Raw genomic sequence first — 17,921 nt, 5'->3', positions numbered from 1 at the left:
CTGAAGCACAATTAATCCTTTTGACTTTGAAGCTTTAATTTTATTTAAATGAAATAATTTTAACAACACTTTTGCTTTGGTTAAAAAGAAATTTTTATATCTATAACTATACTTTGATTCAGTTCCAAAATTTCAATAAAATGGGCTTTGTACAAATTTCGCACCACCGTCAATATAGCTCTAATTGTATTAAGTAACTATTTAATTAGCATAATAAAACTTAATAACAGACGAAACGTTACACTAAATGCATAAAAATTGTTAAATATCAGGGGAAGATATGGTATTTAGAATGTCTAAAAGAATACAGTGTAGATTATTATCATAGTCGAATCGACTTAGAACAAATCTGACCCAACCCAGAAATCACTTTAAAAGCAGGTCAATAGCTACAATCACATTTTCATTGTCATTTTACATTTAGAATAGTAAGAACAATAGCGTGTATTAACGTACTATTTTTTGATAACCAAATGCAATCTGACTCCAAATGGCGGTAGTCCATTGGAATTCTAAACAATTTCAAAGTCAAATAAGCCAAATTAGTATCAGTCGAGTTTTAATAATGTTAAGACATTTCAAAATCTTGTTGAATTGTACTTTCAAATTCGGTAATAGAAGATACCTCACAAATGATTATACTCTTGGTTACTTTGTCTTTTTACTCCACGTGATAATATACTCGAAAATATCAACTTCTGTTTGAACTTCGAAGTTGGCATATACAATCCTGATGAATTGGAACAAGTTTGAGGGCATATTCGGATTCAAGCGTTTTCAAACTTCAAAAATACCAAAAATCGCTTAACATACCTAAAAGAATTTCCAATACCCCATGCGATCCTCCAAATTTTCTGCTTTTTTAGGACACAAAATGTTGTTGGATGTAAAACGACCTTCTGATAGTAAAACATACTACACCGAGTGCACAATAGATGAAATTAACGTTGGAAAGTCATCATATGATATTTTTTCAAGGTTCGTCAATCAAACGCAGCTTGTCAGAATGGGGACTTTGCTACAGCTGTTGCCCTTTATACTGACGCTCTACAGTTGGATCCCACAAATCACATCCTCTACTCGAACAGGTCAGCAGCAAAATTAAAGCAAGGGCTCTTTGCTCAGGCCCTACAAGACGCCATTACAGCAAAGGAACTTTGTCCTACCTGGCCAAAGGCCTATTACAGGTAGGTACTTCTACATATGTTGTAGGTACTATAAAAATTTTAGAATATTCTGGTAAATGTGAATGTTACTGTAACTTCATTCTGTTCAATAATAAATTTTAATAAGGTAACATAAAGCTTTAAAGCAACATGTTTGATATTAAATAAAATAATTCGAAGTGGTCTGTATTCTGTCGAAACTGCCAGACGCGGATCGCGATTTCGATCTTTTTGGATCTCATCAGCGCGTCGCTGGTCGTAATCTTAAAATGTAGCATCGTGCTACAGATGGCGTTTACTGCGCCATTTGTAGTATTTTCTAAAACGCACTGTTAAGACAGCAGGTAAAAGTTGGTCTGTGCTCTATCGGAGCTGCCTGCGACGCGCTGATGACATCCAAAAGGATCGAAATCGCGATCCGCGTCTGGCAGTTTCGACAGAATACAGACCACTTCGAATTATTTGATTCGATTAAGCTAACGTGTCTATCACGTTGAGGTTGGCTATGCCGGGGTTCGTTTTCAGCAAGTAGATATCCACACAAGTGGACCTTGTTGGAGCATACGTAATCCTAAAATGTAGCATCGTGCTACAGATGGCGTTTACTGCGCCATTTGGAGTATTTTCTAAAATGTTTGATATTTCCTGTATTTGAGAGTCCTTGAAAATGGCATAATACAATAATATAAAATTACTGCTTTTAACTTTTCGCGCATGATCATCTTCCAATTTATAAATGAAACAACCGATCTGTGCTTATTAAAATATGAAACAAAAGTGTTTCATTCAATCTTAACTAAAAATGTATTTACACGTACCTACGCCATGGTAAAGCCATAAGCTTGATATGGCTATAAAGGAAGAAGGTGTACCTACATTTCAATCCGTAATTCTTTTTTTACTACTTTCTTTTATCTCAGACTCAAAATCGTTTATAATATACATCAAAACTAGAAAACTCTTAATCTGTAACTCTAAAGTCAGTTATCTAAGATCATTTTAGGTAATGTATTCCTTGCCGCAAGTATCTGATGATATGTGACCAGGTTTTGCTTTATTCAACTGCTGCAAGAAACCCTTAGTTCTTATAAGAAAAGTAATTGCCTTGTGCATTGTACATATTACATGTTTCTATTTTAGACAAGGAGTTGCTCTTCAGTGTATGGGAAGTCATGGCGAAGCTTTGGCAGCATTCAGTGCCGGACTGGCTCAAGATCCATCCTCTCAACAATTGCTATCGGCTCTATTGGAAGCCTCTATTAAGTCCCCCCTCAGGCATAACCTAGAGCCTATTTTTCAACAGTTAGAATTAATGAAACTTGACCAAAGTCCATTCGTACTAATATCAGTAAGTCGTTGTTGCCGTTGCTCTTAGCCTTTGCCGGTGATCAGTTGGTTATCAAAAATTTTTTGCAGGTTGTCGGTCAAGAACTGTTAGCTGCTGGCTTGTATCATTCTGCAGTTACTGTTCTCGAATCAGCTTTAAGAATCGGTTCTTGTTCATTAAAGCTTCGAGGATCGGTGTTTAGTGCTTTAAGTTCTGCTCATTGGGCACTAAACCAGCTTGATAAAGCAATAGGGTAAGGAATGAATACATAGTACCTATCTAATTATTTTTTACAAATCATAGATGAGGAACTGATGGAAAATTATTACGTACAATCAAATAGCTAAATAACGAAATTGCTAGAAAAGTATATTAATAACTAATATACAAATTTATAACATATTTTAATAAAATTAAAATCAATAATAAAATCCATTAGAAATAATACATCTTATTTGTCTTTTCAACAATAGATATATGCAACAAGATCTAGCCATTGCCAAAAGTTTAGGAGACACGGCTGGAGAATGCAGAGCCCATGGAAATTTAGGAAGCGCATATTTTAGTCAGGGATCTTACAAAGAAGCCCTAACGGCTCATAGGTATCAACTAGTTCTTGCCATGAAATGTAAGGTAAGTTCTTCAATAATTCGTATTTTTTAAAATCAAAAAATCAGTTAACAATTTCCTCTAACGCTATTTGGTACCATTACGAAACTGTCTGCTATTAAAATGCTATAACATTCATTAAATGATCACAGAAGTACCCAATAGCTTTGAAGTTGATTTGGGATTTTGACATTACAATTATGAATTACTACTTTTAAATTAACAGGATACACAAGCAGCTGCAGCAGCGCTGACGTCATTAGGGCATGTATATACAGCAATAGGGGATTATCCAAATGCTTTAGCGTCTCATAAACAATGTGTACAGCTAGTTAAACAAATGGGAGATAAATTACAAGAAGCAAGAGAAATTGGAAACGTTGGAGCAGTTTACCTTGCCATGGGCGATTTCGATTCAGCAGTTGATTGTCATACTCAACATTTAAAGATTGCAAGGCGTTTAGGAAATCAAGTGAGTTATAAATTGTAAATTGGCCGATTGAAGTAAGGATTGTTTTGAGATGGTCGTAGGTAATTGGACTATAAAAAGAACACAGGTAATCCTGGAATCCATGGGTGGATACGTTAAACGTTTTCTCAGTATCTTTTTATTTCCTAAACAAACTATAAAGTTGCCTGCGACCATCCTACTGATTGTCATGAATTCAATTTTTCTGAGAGTTCCTGAACAATTCTCTAATTTCTTTAGGTTGAAGAGGCGCGGGCCTACAGTAATTTAGGATCGAGTCATCACTACAGAAGGAATTTTTCACAAGCAATCGTATACCATGAAAAAGTATTAAGATTAGCACAAGCTATAGGAGATAAGTAAGTTGCATCATAAAAAATTATTATTAATTGCTCTTAAACAAGAAGATATATAAAATATTGAAAAGCCTGTAACATAAAATCTTTTGCAACTTAAAAGGCATTCAAAAAAAATATTCGCAAATTTTCAGATCTGTAGAAGCGAGAGCGTATGCTGGCCTAGGCCATGCTGCTCGTTGTGCTGGAGATTATGCTCAAGCTAAACATTGGCATGAAAGGCAACTTGATATGGCCCTGGCTACAAGAGATAAAGTTGCGGAAGGAAGAGCATGTTCAAATTTAGGAATCGTTTATCAACTGCTTGGTAAGTCTGTCTTTTCTTTAAACTTAAACCAAATAAAATTCCAATCTATCAATAATCTTCTCCATTATTTTTGCAGGTGAACACGATGCTGCTCTAAAACTTCATCAAGCCCATTTAGCAATTGCAAGAAGTCTTCAAGACCGGGCAGGAATGGGTAGGGCTTATGGAAATATTGGTAATGCTTATTCTGCAGCTGGTTTTTATGAATCAGCCATCAAATATCACAAACAAGAACTGACCATTAGTAAAGAAGTTCATGACAGGAGTGCTGAGGCCAGTACTCATGGAAATTTAGCTGTGGCATACCAAGCATTGGGAGCCCATGATATGGCGCTTATGCATTACAGAGCTCACTTAGGTAAAGGGAGTAATTCATTACAATAATAATGTTTAATAAAATATATTTTAAAGAAAACGAATTTTAAAACTACCGTCTTTTTACAGGAATCGCTAGAGAACTAAAGGATACTGCAGGAGAAGCTTGTGCCCTTTTAAACCTTGCTAATTGTCTGAGCTCAAAATCAGAATTTGCTGAAGCCATTCCATACTATGAACAATACCTGATGCTTTCTCAGGAACTTGCGGATGTGGAAGGTGAAGCTAAAGCTTGTCACTTTTTAGGTAAATTATTAAGCCTCTGTTTTTACTACAACGTTATTAATTTTTTGTACTATAAAAAATAGGGTATGCTCATTACTGTATTGGCAACTTCCGTGAAGCTGTTCGTTATTATGACCAAGATTTAGCACTTGCAAAGGACCTGCAGGATAAGATGAATATGGGAAGGGCATATTGCAATCTAGGACTTGCCCATCTCGCTCTTGGCCAACTCGACACGTCATTGGAATGCCAGAAATACTTTTTGGCGATTGCTCACATGACCAACAACAATGCCGGTATAATAAACGTTGACATTTAGGAACTTGCGGAATAATCTTAATGAACTAATTTTCAGGTAAATTTAGAGCTCTTGGAAATATAGGAGATGTTTTAATTAAAATGGGAGAAGTAGAAGAGTCAATAAAAATGTATCATAGACAGTTAGCATTAGCTAGAAGTGGTCGAGATAGACCCATGGAGGCAGCTGCGTGTGGTGCTTTGGGAATCGCTCACAGGCTGCTTAGAAGATTTGATAAAGCCCTTGGTAAGTTAAAAATGAAACTCACTTATATTTTTAAGGCACCTTTTTTCCTTTAAAGGTTATCACACACAAGAATTAACTTTGCGACAAGAGATGTCAGACTTATCTGGTGAGTGTAGAGCTCATGGCCATCTTGGAGCTGTGCACATGGCTTTAGGAAACTATACTCATGCAGTAAAATGTTATCAAGAACAGCTAGAAAGGGCACAAGAACTACAAGACTGCGGAGTTGAAGCCCAAGCATATGGAAATCTCGGAATAACTAGGTAAATAACACAAAAATTCAAATTAATATGAGAAAAGTACCACTACATTGTTTTTTTTTTTCGATGGGTAGGTTGAACATGTCACACTATGAAGACGCAATAGGTTATTTTGAACAACAGTTAGCAACACTGGAAAGACTGAGCACTCCAACATCTCAACTTGACAGAGGTCGAGCATTTGGAAACTTAGGAGATTGCTATGACGCCTTAAGCGACCCAGAAGATGCAGCTAAATGTCATGAACAATATTTGTCTATTGCTTTGAAATTAAAAAGTGTACGTGACCAAGAACGTGCATATAGAGGATTGGGTAAATCTTAATATATTTACCAAACTTCTGACCTACTAATAATACCTATATAATTTGACATACAGGTCAAAGCTACAAACTTCTTGGTAATCTCCAACAAGCACTGGTGTGTTTTGAGAAGCGTTTAGTAGTGGCTCATGAATTGGGCAATTCTGAAGCGAAAGCCGCAGCGTATGGAGAATTGGGACAGCTCCATGCCACTCTTGGTAATTTGGAACAAGCCATTTCTTGTCTGGAACATCAAAAAAGTATTGCCCGAGATTTAAGTATGTTATAATCATTATCCAATTTTTGTTTAGACTCCTTTAATTGTTTGTTATGTATCAGATGATAAAGTAATGGAAGCAGACGCTATTAGTGGACTGGGATTAGTCTATCAACAGATGGGAGATTACACCACGGCTTTGAGATACCATCAAACTGATTTGGAAATTGGTGAGCAATTAGGATTGCCACAGTTCCAAGGAAGAGCTTTTGGAAACCTTGGTATGTGCATTTTTGTCAATCAGCAATTCATTCACTCTCATGTTGCTATCCTTGTTAAGGTTCTGTGCATGAAGCACTTGGAAACTTAGAGCAAGCGGTTAGGTATCAGGAGCAACATTTATCAGCAGCAGCCAGTACAAACGATCAGCTGTCAAAAACATTTGCATACAGTTCTCTTGGGCGAGTACATCAGCTTCTAGGAAACCGAGCTCAGGCCATCGCTTACCTTTCTCAGGGTCTTTGCATTGCTGAGTCATTAGGAAGAAGGGATGAGGAGGTACTATTTTTCAACTTTTAAAATTCTAAATATTGATGAATGTTGGTTGTATTAGAGTGAATAAAATAATTCTTTTAATTGAAGGCAAAAATAAGAAATCGACTGGGCCTCGCTTTTTGGGCAAACGGTGAACTAGAAGAATCACGAAAGCAACTGGAAGCCGCCACCCACTTGCTAGAAAATTTGAGCAGAGAAACGAAAACTTGTCCCGACTACAAATTATCATTATCTGAATTACAGGTATCAACGTATCAGATATTACAAAGAATATTGGTTGGTAAGTTTGAGATATTGAAGGTTCACTATACACTTGATTTTTTAAATAATATTACCTTTTAGGTCTAAATAAGCAAGATGAAGCCCTAGTAATTGCAGAAAAGGGTCGTAATGGGCCATTTTTAGAGACAATCCGCGAGAAACATTCATGTCATATAAAAAATAAAGGCAAAATTACCCGGGGTGAGGAGCAACCTGTTAATTCCTTAGACCGTATAAAAGAGGTGGTGAATAGGCAACGTTCTACAGTATTATACTTTAGTATTGCAGCTGGTTTCTTATACGCATGGTTAATAGTTCCAACAAAAGGTATTAATAATATTTATTTAATTAATTTAACCTTATTCTTATTCTATGATTGCAGGTGTTGTAAAGTTTCATTCTGCATCTCTCACCGATAATGCCGTAGATTCAAAAACGTCAGATATTGACGACGTAATATCGTCCGGAAGTGGGTTACTAGAAAGACTTGTAACCTCAGTGAGAGACAGTTTAGGAATTGAATTGTCTCCATGTTCTACCATAAATGAAGATCAATATTTTGAAGACACCATGTCTGAACGTACAGGTAAGTAAGCATCTATAAGTTAGCAAAATAAAATCATTCATTTGTTCTGCTTTTCAAGGATTCCTAAGAATGGTTAACAGACAACACTTACTTAATTCAAGTAACTACTCTTTGAGTTCCCTATTCTCCTTGGGTAGTGTAGGGGGATCCGTTGCGTCTCTTCAGGGATCTACCAGGTCAAGCGCCAGTGCCCAGGGGTCGACCAGAGTTTCAAAAAAACCTTTGTCGTGGAAAGGTCCCAGTTGCTTAAATGCTTTATATCAACTTCTGATACAACCTTTTGAAGACTATCTACCATCAAAAACATGTAAGACAAATAACAGGCTTCATTGTTTGCAGGAAAACATTGCACTATTCACATTTTTAAAGGTTCCTCACCTAAAGACAATACGTTCCGTCGTGAATTAATTATTGTGTTGGAGAAAGATTTATATCTTGTGCCTTTTTCCGTTTTACGCTCTGCAAATGAGAATTCCGAATATTTATGCGAACGCTTTTCTCTGCTCGTGGTACCAAACTTGGCATGTCTAAAGACAATCAGGCAAAAGAAAGATGATCTGGATCAAGCGGTCAGAAGTCTCGTGGTTGGGAATCCTAAAGTGCTTCACAGTACCGCAGAACGATGGGGTTGGAAGGACATACCCCAAGCGGAACAAGAAGCTAACATTGTGGCAGAACTTTTGCAAACGCAGGCAGTTGTTGGAAGTCAGGCAACCAAAGAACATATAATAAGTCAAATACAAGATGCTGAATGTATACATTTTGCCACTCACGTATCCTGGAACATGTCAGCCATTGTTCTGAGCCCTAGCGAGGTACGCGTCATTATTCATTAATATAATTAAGTAATTACATTAATATCTTTTTCGCTAGATGTTAGAACAAAGTCCATCAAAGAGACTATACATGTCGGATAACGGAGATGACGATGACGGCAACGACGTATCAACAACAGCTGAGATTCCATCGCTTTCCGAATTCTTATTAACAGCATCTGATATCCGTTCCTTACAGCTATCAGCAAAACTAGTCGTGGTATGTTTGAAATCATCTGGTTATTTTTTGAATATAGTGTAACTTTTCCTATTTCAGCTGAGTTCATCTCATACTAGGGACCATCAAGGTTGGGCAACATCTGATGGAATGACAACATTGGTAAAAGCCCTTATTATGGCCGGCGCTCAAGCTGTTTTAATATCTCTTTGGCCTGTACCTGACACTGCCACAAAAATTTTGTTAAGGGCCTTTTATTCCGCACTTTTACAAGGAACTAGAGCAGCCAGGTATAAGATTTCTATATTATCTGAATATATCTTGATTGACTAATAACTGCTTCTATAGAGCACTTGCTGAAGCCATGCAAACCGTCCAACACACTAAGCATTTTGCACATCCAGCTAACTGGGCTGGATTCGTTCTAATTGGTAGCAACGTAAGACTGTCAAATAAGGTAAAATTAATTAAAAGAGTAACACAATTTTGTTTTAATGCAAACTCTGTAAATGCTTAGGTTGCTTTAATGGGACAAGCGCTGTGTGAACTTTTGAGAGTTCCTGATAAATGCCGAGATGCATTGAGAGTTACTCTTCATCTGGTAGAAAAGAGCTTGCAACGAATTCACAGAGGACAAAAGAATGCCATGTATACTACTCAAAAATCGATTGAAAATAAGGTAATTATTGGATGAAAACAAGGATTAATTTCATAATCTAACCATGAATATTTCAGGTCGGATCAGTAACAGGTTGGAAGGAACTTTTAATGTCGGTTGGATTTAGGTTCGAACCCGCCTCCAATGGTATTCCCAGCAGTGTTTTCTTCCCTCAATCCGATCCTGATGAAAGACTGACTCAATGTTCTGCTAGTCTTCAAGCTTTATTAGGTATGTACTATAATTTAACTAACTCAATCCAGACCAACATTCCTTTGCTATTTGATTAATCGAGCCTTCTTTATTAAGTCATAACATGGTTCTCCAATAAATATGGGCAATGTGGTCGTAAGAATTTTATTTAACAAAATTTAGGATACATAAACTTATCTTCATTAAAATACCCTTTATTTGTTGTCTCATCACCATTTACATTATTCAAAACATTCCTGAAAATCTTTAGAACTCAGACTCTTCGGTTGCCTTGTTGTTTTTTGGTATCCACATCCCCTAGTGCAGCTTTCATATTATTTTTTTGAATTGGTGATCGGAGAGATACTGTTTCTGTTTAATGTTTTCATTAAGGTAGGTCGAAGGTCGTCCTGGCCTTGCATCATCTCTGCAGTCTTCACGGCCTTCGCTGAAACGCATAACCCACTTTCATTAGTGCGTTATCTCCGTAAACAGTCCTTAGCATGTTATTAGTGGATTAAGAGTTTCTTTCAAGTTTCGCCAAAAATTTGATGTTGATCGGTCTTCATTATCAGCACCCCATAAAAACCCTCTAGTTATACACTCTCTCAATAGTTACTGTCGGTTCAACGGGTCTGCCTTCCATAACGCGACCAGTACCAACAGTTGTACATCATCTTAACTTATCCCTGAAACCTCAGGTCCATGTTTATTAAACAGACTATATGCAGAAATCAAAAATTAGATTTGAAAAGGTTTAAAAAATTATTTCTTTTATGTAAATTCATGAATAATTTGCCGTATTTGTTGCGACAAAGGCTAAAAAAGATGTGTTAGTTAAGTTTATGCTTTCACCCAACAGGTTTATCTAGTACGTCTCTACATGCTTTGTCAAAACTCATTTCCAATGCAGAAGTTGCTGACGACATAATCGCTGTGATACAATCAGTAATGACTCAGTTCTCTTCAAAATCCTCAGAAAACAGCGACTGCGTAGAAGTTTCTCTCAGTGTGAGGTACTTATTACAATTTTCGTATTATACCCATATTAATAAGATCGTACAAAATTCGTATCGAATTTCAGATTATGGAGAGTCCCAGGTTGTCACGAACTCTTAGCATCTTTAGGGTTTGACCTATGTGATGTAGGTCAAGATAAAGTAACTCTCAGGACAGGGAAACAAGCAAACAGAAGAAATCTTCAATTTACATTACAGGCTTTACTGGCTTTGTTTGGTAAATATGCATTCAACTTGTTTAGCATTTCAAATTTTTTACTTATGTTGTACTTCTTAGATACCCAAGAAGCGCCAAAGAGCCTTAGCATTGACTCATCAAGTAGTCTTGAATCTCTTGCATCCGCAGATAACGACTATTCGCATTCTGACAACGAAATAAGCATGTGCCAACCTAAGCAACCTCAAAAGCAAACTTTGCCAAGGGTACTTCCACCTTTCTCGAGGACTGTGTTGCCAAGTAAACGCTTAGGAGGAGCATTTACCAGTTATGTACGAAGTAGAGGTGAACCAGATGGTCGTACTGCAAATCCGTCAGACACAAAAGCCGTAACCCTCGGTTCATCTGCCAATGATAAAACAAGGAAATCCAATACTTTGGCAAGACCTGGTGGAGGCGAATCAGATGCAGCGTTCACACCCAGTCCTCCGGTTGTACTGCAACCTGACAACCAAAACATTGCATTATCATTAGCACATCAAACAAGGATTAGGACTCTCTATCCTCAAAATGATCCTAAGAATGATTCGTTACGCCCTGATTCCTCAAGTTCAGCCAGTTCAGTTAACGACTGGGATAATGGACATGCAACTGTTCTTAGAAGACAAACTCAAAGTACCATACCACCCCTACCACCGCCAAGGACTCAACCAGTGGGCGAAAACATGTTATATAATAATCTTGCCAACGCTTCTTTTGAGAATAGCTCCGATAGTGAATTGGAGAAGTTGGAAATTAAATTTTTCAATACCTGTATTCTAAAGAACAAAATAAAGAAGATGAAAAATCCTATGTCCACTTTGGACAGACTTAGTGTAAGAACTGAGATAAACCCCTCACAAAATACCAATTTAGTCCAAAGTTCAGTGCGCAAACCGGTTACGTTACCAACTGAAGAAAATATCACGACTAACGAAAGACTTTTGTATTTCTCTCCCAACGATATGGTTCCTGAAAGTTCACCTCCTAAGACTAGACAAGAGGTCGAGCCAACCCCTAGTGAATTACCAAAAGAATCCAAGCCTAGTGCTACGACAATTCACGATGCTATTTTAGCCACCCAACTAAGACATATTAATAGAGAGCTAACTCCAACAATATCAGAAGTTTATCACGAAAGAAGTCTAGGTCTTGGTTTGGCACCACCGCTTTCTAAACTTCTTCTTAATCAGACCTCAACGTCCAGCAATCCTCCAGTGGATGGAAAGGAGCTGGAAAAGATTACATTAACTATCCTGGAAGAGACGGAACTAAGAACGGACGGAACCAAAGGATCGGTATGCCAAAGGTGTAAAATAGAATTTATGTGTAAGTGTAAAACACTCAAACTGAGCAAACCGTGGTTATCTGAAAATGCAAGCTCATTGCAACAAATCAAGAATTCTGAACTTACAACTGCAGATATTTTGGAAAGGGAGGTGAAGAATAAAAAGGGACATGGGTAAGTTAAATATAAAGTCAAAACAAATTACTTTAATCTTTCGGCAGATGTGTTATTTCAACTTATCTTCGAAACTAGTTCAAGAAAATTTGCTAAATCTCCACCGTAGCAATAATATGGTGCTATTATTCGGAAAATACTTCTTTGCTATCTTTTAATACGAAATAAATATTAATTCTCTGCTGGAAAATGTCTTTTGGTTGAATACCACCAACGTCAACCAACTGCAGCAGAAGAGTCGTATATTGCTGAACCCACTAGCGCCCTCTAGTAATNATAAAGCAATAGGGTAAGGAATGAATACATAGTACCTATCTAATTATTTTTTACAAATCATAGATGAGGAACTGATGGAAAATTATTACGTACAATCAAATAGCTAAATAACGAAATTGCTAGAAAAGTATATTAATAACTAATATACAAATTTATAACAATAGCTCTAATTGTATTAAGTAACTATTTAATTAGCATAATAAAACTTAATAACAGACGAAACGTTACACTAAATGATATGAAAAAATTGGTCAATTATACCAAAGAATAATAAATTATTTATTATTTTATATCTATTTAATCTTCTTCCCCTATTTTGTATTAAATTCCTTTTAATCAAAGCAATATTGGGGTTAACAAGCCCCTGGTCAAAGGGGGCATGTCGGGGGGTGCTCCCCCCCCCCCAATATTTTCTTCAGTTGGATTTTTCAATTTGTGTTATTAATTAGGAAATATGTTAAAAATAGATTTCTTTCATAATTTCGTGTAAAAACGTCTGTAGGTAAAACTGCTTGAAAAACTCGAAGATCATTCGTGTATACGAGTTGTATTAAAATTACAAAAGGGCATAGGACCATAAAAGTATTAACGATCCTTAGTTCGGTGTTCACTGAACTCCCGCAGGTAGCAGAAATTACCATTACAGTATCATCAATAAATCGGACTTCTGGTCAATATTTCGAGTCAAATGCCCCATAGTAAGTCGGTTACTAGAAGCATTTGATCGCAGACAGTGCTTAATCAATAGCGACTTGCGGAATAATTCGTAAATCTGTCCTGGTATGCAAAAATACCAAGATAGAACATTGTAGACATAATATATGTACATTACTAATAGAACCAGCGAATCCATTAGTTAAGTAAGGCAAGAGAAAGATGTAATTCTATACCTGATAGAAATTTCCAAAATTTTTGTTAGAAAAGTTAAAATCAATGCAGAACAGAATTTTTAAATACATCACCGAAAACACGAATAANAATTTTGATTTGAAACTACAATTTATAATATTATAAATTAATAAACACAAATGTCAAGGAACAAACTTTCACTGCAAATGTTTTGCTACACTGTAGCTTCATCAGGTTTCAAATGACCAATTTCCCTGTTAAATTTAGACTTGTACATTTGCTTAGGCACCCCTCCCATAAATGGTAATATTTAAACAATTATCACCATAATCCAAACACCACCTGATAAAGCTACAGTGTAGCGAAACTATTGTAGTGCAAGTTTTAAATTCGTCGAACCTAAAGACGCACAATCCAAATACACTTCTGAAGTGATAACATGGCTTTTCTAGAAACAATTACTTTTAGGGTAGAGACCTCGCAAAAAGATGAGACTGAACCAAAACGACTATCGCCGTATTCGGAGATGTCACCTCGAGACGAAGGGGATGGTCGAAGCATTGCAGACTCGTGTTCGAGTTATAACACAACGCAATTTAGAAATTTTACCAGCAACACAAGTGATAACAAACCAACTCTTCGAGCGATAGTGCACAACAGCAACCTCCAAAGAAGAACGAAACAAAGCTAGGACTGACAATTTTAATCAAAACTATGTGTAAATCTGTGCAATTTCTCACCAATTAATGATATCTAACAAAAAAAAAGGTGAACACACTCGAATATTGCTTTGTTGAACGAGAAGTTGTAACTTTTGTATTATTTAATTAATAGAATTAATTTTATACTGCCAGTATTTGTTTTATTTATATCAACTTCTAGTTGGAGAAACGATGAACATTAGATCTACTGAAAAGAATGCCCAAAAATAAATACAAAGTGGTTTTATTACCTGAACTTGCTAGCAACAGCCAATCCTCTCAAAAGAGGGTGGGTAAATTCTTTTTTTTTTTCTAGCAATAAGATTAGCGTTTTAGTTTCTTGTTTTTGAGGCATTGTTATGCTTAGCAAAAACGTCAACCCTTTTTAACATTGCTAAAGTCCCAACATACGTTACCTACTGAAAATGTAGGTACCTATAAGTAGGAAGTCAATATTTTCAGTAACGGTTGACAGGGTTCCAAAAATAAAATACAAAAATAATGCAGGGTACTACATTAAAGAAAATAATAAGTTTTGTTTATGGAAAACTTACGAAACACCCTGTATATAGAAAAAGAATTTCAGTTTGTAGTACTACAATTTTCGTATCGTACTTTTTGTGCTACGAGCTACGTATTTGAACCCGCAGTGTTGAACCACCCTGTTTATACCTATACCTACTAATAATTATCTGGTTAATTAAAATACCAAAGGAGATAAAGTTACGCAATTGAAAGATTAATGGAAATTATCGTTTATTCAATATGAGATGACGTAACCTAAGCGATAAATTTGAAAATTTTTCAATTAGCCTTTAACAGAGATAAGGAATTGATTGTTTAATTTGGTTCTGCTTTTATCAATTTGTGTAAGTATCTAAATAGGGTCATTTTATATATCTATTTAAGTTTGGGATGTCTCAAGGTGAGTGTCAATGATTACATAATACGTATGTATATATTTAATGTGGCACTGTAAAAAGAAGTGCGAAACGCTGGAGTTAGAACCTCATAATCTCACTGAAATCAGAAAGACTCCCTTATGATGTGCTGTGTCCAATTTGCGATGGGTAAGACACACCCTATGAGAGTTCGAACCCATTAGGACCTAGTTACGCCACTGGTAGCTCCACATAAAAATTAAATACAAAACTGTTAATACTAAAACAAATATTTTTGCTTAAGAAAAACTAGTGGATAAGTACAATACTGTGCTAGAACTCGATGTACGCGTTTCATCGTAGGTCAGACATTATTTTATTGGTATTCTCTTAGACGTTTATGGAATAATTGTCCACATTGTCACAAATTAACTTGCATAAAAATCATGTTGGATGTTCTGTTTGTGTATGAGAGGGAGGGGAGAGGGTTCGAGCAATAACAAAGATGTAAAAGGTCTTTGGCCGGTGAACTTAGGAGTGGGGGGGAGGACTAATATATACCAATGAAACTATATGATCAAATGCAATTTTTCATGGTAGAGTAAAAATGTAATACGAAAATGTTTCTAGGTCAGTAAAAAACCTATAATTTCTATGTAAAAATGAGTCACCCTACCAATATTTCTTCTAACTATGAATTACTCTATTATTAGGTATAATACGTAGGTACCCATTTCACATATTTGACGTCCCTCGTATAATAAGGTAAATAAAAAAAGTTACTATATTTACTTTTACGCGATGCCATAAAGATGTTAACTAAAGTAGTATATGCGAATAAATAATCTTTATAGTATTTTATTTGTGCCATCACAATTCTTATCTTCAAAAATTGCTTGATGAGTTAACAGCATCAGACTGTTTTTGACGTTGCAGTTACCAGTTATTAAAAAGTTGATAAATGTTATGTTATGTAGTGCGCAACTATAGCTGGAAACTAAATCACAATATTGGAGATTACAGTTTGCAATATTTCTCGAACAATAAAAAACCCTTTCCGTTTTGTTCAAAGTAAATCTTAGCCTGCTAGTGTTTTGTGTATGTGTATCCGTGTCTGTATGAATACATTTGCGATCTGGAATCCACTTACAATGTGTATGATAATGACCGAATAAATTTTATTTGCAGTAACGACCATGGAAGTGAAAGTAGACGGGAGTAACAATGACACTAGTGAAGATCAAAGTCAAGAGATACAAAGTTTAGTCGAAGAAAATGCTGTATTTGTTTTAACAAATAGTTCGGTTGATCCAAAGGACATATCTTGGAAACACTCTATCAAACAGGTAAGTTGAAAAGGGAAGGCAGTGGCGTAGACTCCGTTTGAGTTTGTTTTCAAAAGATATTTTCTTTTACTTTTACATGTGAAAAAAATGTCTTTTGATACTTTTAGTGATCATTCGTGAGCGTGTCTGTTACCTGCATTTATCTATTGATTTATAACGTCTCTAATACACAAGTAGATGGCGTTACAAAATATATTGGTACGTACCTACATATATTCAATTATTAGAAGCACTTTAAAGGGTAGGACTATAAACGTAACATAGTACCACACTAGAAATGAGAGATACGGATGGATGCGTGTTTAGAATAATTAGTTTAATTTCTCACGTATCAAAACTGCTCACTAGAATCGCGAAGAGAAGGATGGAAAAAGGAGCCGAAGAATCATTATAATCAGGAGAAGACCCACTTCGGTTTAGAATAGGTTGGGCCAATTTAGCTTTACTGGTAATAATAGAAAAACCATTGCAAAAGGAGAGTGCGCACATAGGATACGAAGACTCAGAAAAAACTTTCAACAATGTTAAATGAGAAAAGTCGTTGAACATACTTAGAAGCGTAGGGATCAGATTGATGAGTGACATATAGTTTGGATAAAGGGCACCTAGTAGTTATAGAACTTAATCGGTAACATAGAGATATAATTGCTTAATAAGAAAGAAGTTAAATAAGGATGCTATCGTCACTTTTTAATCTATATATCGAAAACGCAATTAATATTATTAAAGGAATGATAACATTAAGGATAGACATGCAGGGGCAAGCAATTAGCATGCTTATATTTGCAGATGATATAGTAGTATTACTGTATTGGTATCTACCAAAGGGAAGTTAGAGATAACGACAATATGGTAAGGAAATAAATTAATGTTATCATCATAAAGTCGTCAGTACTAAGACTGGTTAGACACGTACCTCAACTCGTTCCTATTTTGAGCTAATCTTCGGATTTCCCTAAAACTAGAACAACCCACATCCTTAACTATTTGCGAACAGTAATCTTATCTGGGTCTACCTCTACCCCTCCTAACTCCCGTTTCTGCCTCTAATATGTCTCTGACTAGACCTTCAAGGTATCCTAATAAGCTATCTCGTCTATTTCTTATTGACTTCCATAGTCCTCTGTTCCCTTATTCTTTCTAATACCTCTTCATTTCTAACAGGGTGTTTATTAAACAAACTCGATTTTACAGTGACACTTAGTTAGTTAGAAAAGTTATTTTGATTTTCTTGATTTGAATTTCAGTCAATTTATGGGGGTGATTAGACCAAAGTATTACAACTAATAGTTAGTAAACCATTATCAAATACAACGTTTGATCTTTACGATTACTTAAACTAGTTCATGTTCTTGATAAGTTTAGAAGCACTTCGTTTGCATTTCTAATCTTGTCAGCATTTTATTTCGCTTATCTATTAACATAATATTCAGAATACTCATTTCCCATTAGGTACATATCTGTACAGTTGCATGTTTTTGAAACCAGCATAACTTTCAGAACTGTCTAGGCAGAACTGAATGTAGCTAATTATTCGTAATGGCTACGACAGTGACATTATGTTGCCAGTTACATTTACTTTTATTATCATCATCATCATCATCATCATCATCATCATCATAAGGTCATCAGTCCTAAGACTAACTATTTGCGAAGAATAATCTAATCTAGGTCTACCTCTACCCCTCCTAACTCCTGTTTCTGCCTCTAATATGTCTCTGACTAGATCTTCATGCCTGAGAAGGTGTCCTACCAACCTATCTCGCCTATTTTTTATTGACTTCCATAGA

At 35.9% G+C, this 17,921-nt stretch overlaps 2 protein-coding genes across 7 annotated transcripts in view; both read left to right on the top strand.

Moving 5' to 3' along the window:
* Positions 1-14,056, top strand: part of LOC108732237 (tetratricopeptide repeat protein 28) — a 39,251-nt gene extending 25,195 nt beyond the window's left edge. The window contains exons 3-32 of the mRNA XM_025973905.1: positions 979-1,187; positions 2,307-2,514; positions 2,583-2,746; positions 2,967-3,126; positions 3,329-3,574; positions 3,812-3,930; positions 4,062-4,234; positions 4,311-4,592; positions 4,679-4,855; positions 4,918-5,130; positions 5,190-5,378; positions 5,434-5,641; positions 5,713-5,951; positions 6,017-6,217; positions 6,279-6,437; positions 6,497-6,714; positions 6,799-6,991; positions 7,054-7,299; positions 7,355-7,558; positions 7,617-7,865; positions 7,928-8,373; positions 8,432-8,593; positions 8,651-8,841; positions 8,900-9,008; positions 9,069-9,230; positions 9,287-9,440; positions 10,264-10,417; positions 10,486-10,637; positions 10,698-12,078; positions 13,672-14,056. Of these exons, the coding sequence (XP_025829690.1) occupies positions 979-1,187; positions 2,307-2,514; positions 2,583-2,746; positions 2,967-3,126; positions 3,329-3,574; positions 3,812-3,930; positions 4,062-4,234; positions 4,311-4,592; positions 4,679-4,855; positions 4,918-5,130; positions 5,190-5,378; positions 5,434-5,641; positions 5,713-5,951; positions 6,017-6,217; positions 6,279-6,437; positions 6,497-6,714; positions 6,799-6,991; positions 7,054-7,299; positions 7,355-7,558; positions 7,617-7,865; positions 7,928-8,373; positions 8,432-8,593; positions 8,651-8,841; positions 8,900-9,008; positions 9,069-9,230; positions 9,287-9,440; positions 10,264-10,417; positions 10,486-10,637; positions 10,698-12,078; positions 13,672-13,894 (7,191 nt within the window). The 3' untranslated portion in view covers positions 13,895-14,056. The remainder of the gene's footprint in view (positions 1-978; positions 1,188-2,306; positions 2,515-2,582; positions 2,747-2,966; positions 3,127-3,328; positions 3,575-3,811; positions 3,931-4,061; positions 4,235-4,310; positions 4,593-4,678; positions 4,856-4,917; positions 5,131-5,189; positions 5,379-5,433; positions 5,642-5,712; positions 5,952-6,016; positions 6,218-6,278; positions 6,438-6,496; positions 6,715-6,798; positions 6,992-7,053; positions 7,300-7,354; positions 7,559-7,616; positions 7,866-7,927; positions 8,374-8,431; positions 8,594-8,650; positions 8,842-8,899; positions 9,009-9,068; positions 9,231-9,286; positions 9,441-10,263; positions 10,418-10,485; positions 10,638-10,697; positions 12,079-13,671) is intronic.
* Positions 14,057-14,903: 847 nt separating this feature from the next.
* The window catches only part of LOC108732324 (facilitated trehalose transporter Tret1-like), a 15,688-nt gene continuing 12,670 nt past the window's right edge, over positions 14,904-17,921 (top strand). The window contains exons 1-3 of one of the 6 annotated variants that reach the window (XM_025973942.1): positions 14,917-14,974; positions 15,974-16,131; positions 16,239-16,329. In XM_025973942.1, coding sequence (XP_025829727.1) covers positions 16,309-16,329 — 21 coding nt within the window. In that variant the 5' untranslated portion in view covers positions 14,917-14,974; positions 15,974-16,131; positions 16,239-16,308. Of the gene's footprint in view, positions 14,975-15,656; positions 15,884-15,973; positions 16,132-16,238; positions 16,330-17,921 lie in introns of those variants that run through there. The other 5 variants (XM_018463058.1, XM_018463059.1, XM_018463054.2 and 2 more) reach the window with 5 other exon arrangements.

Source organism: Agrilus planipennis, unplaced genomic scaffold (genome assembly GCF_000699045.2).
Source record: "Agrilus planipennis isolate EAB-ADULT unplaced genomic scaffold, Apla_2.0 scaffold30, whole genome shotgun sequence".
In the NCBI taxonomy this organism is placed as follows: Eukaryota; Metazoa; Arthropoda; class Insecta; order Coleoptera; family Buprestidae; genus Agrilus; species Agrilus planipennis.
The sequence above is the reverse complement of the archived record's forward strand: the minus strand, read 5'-3'. Positions and strand labels throughout refer to the sequence as shown.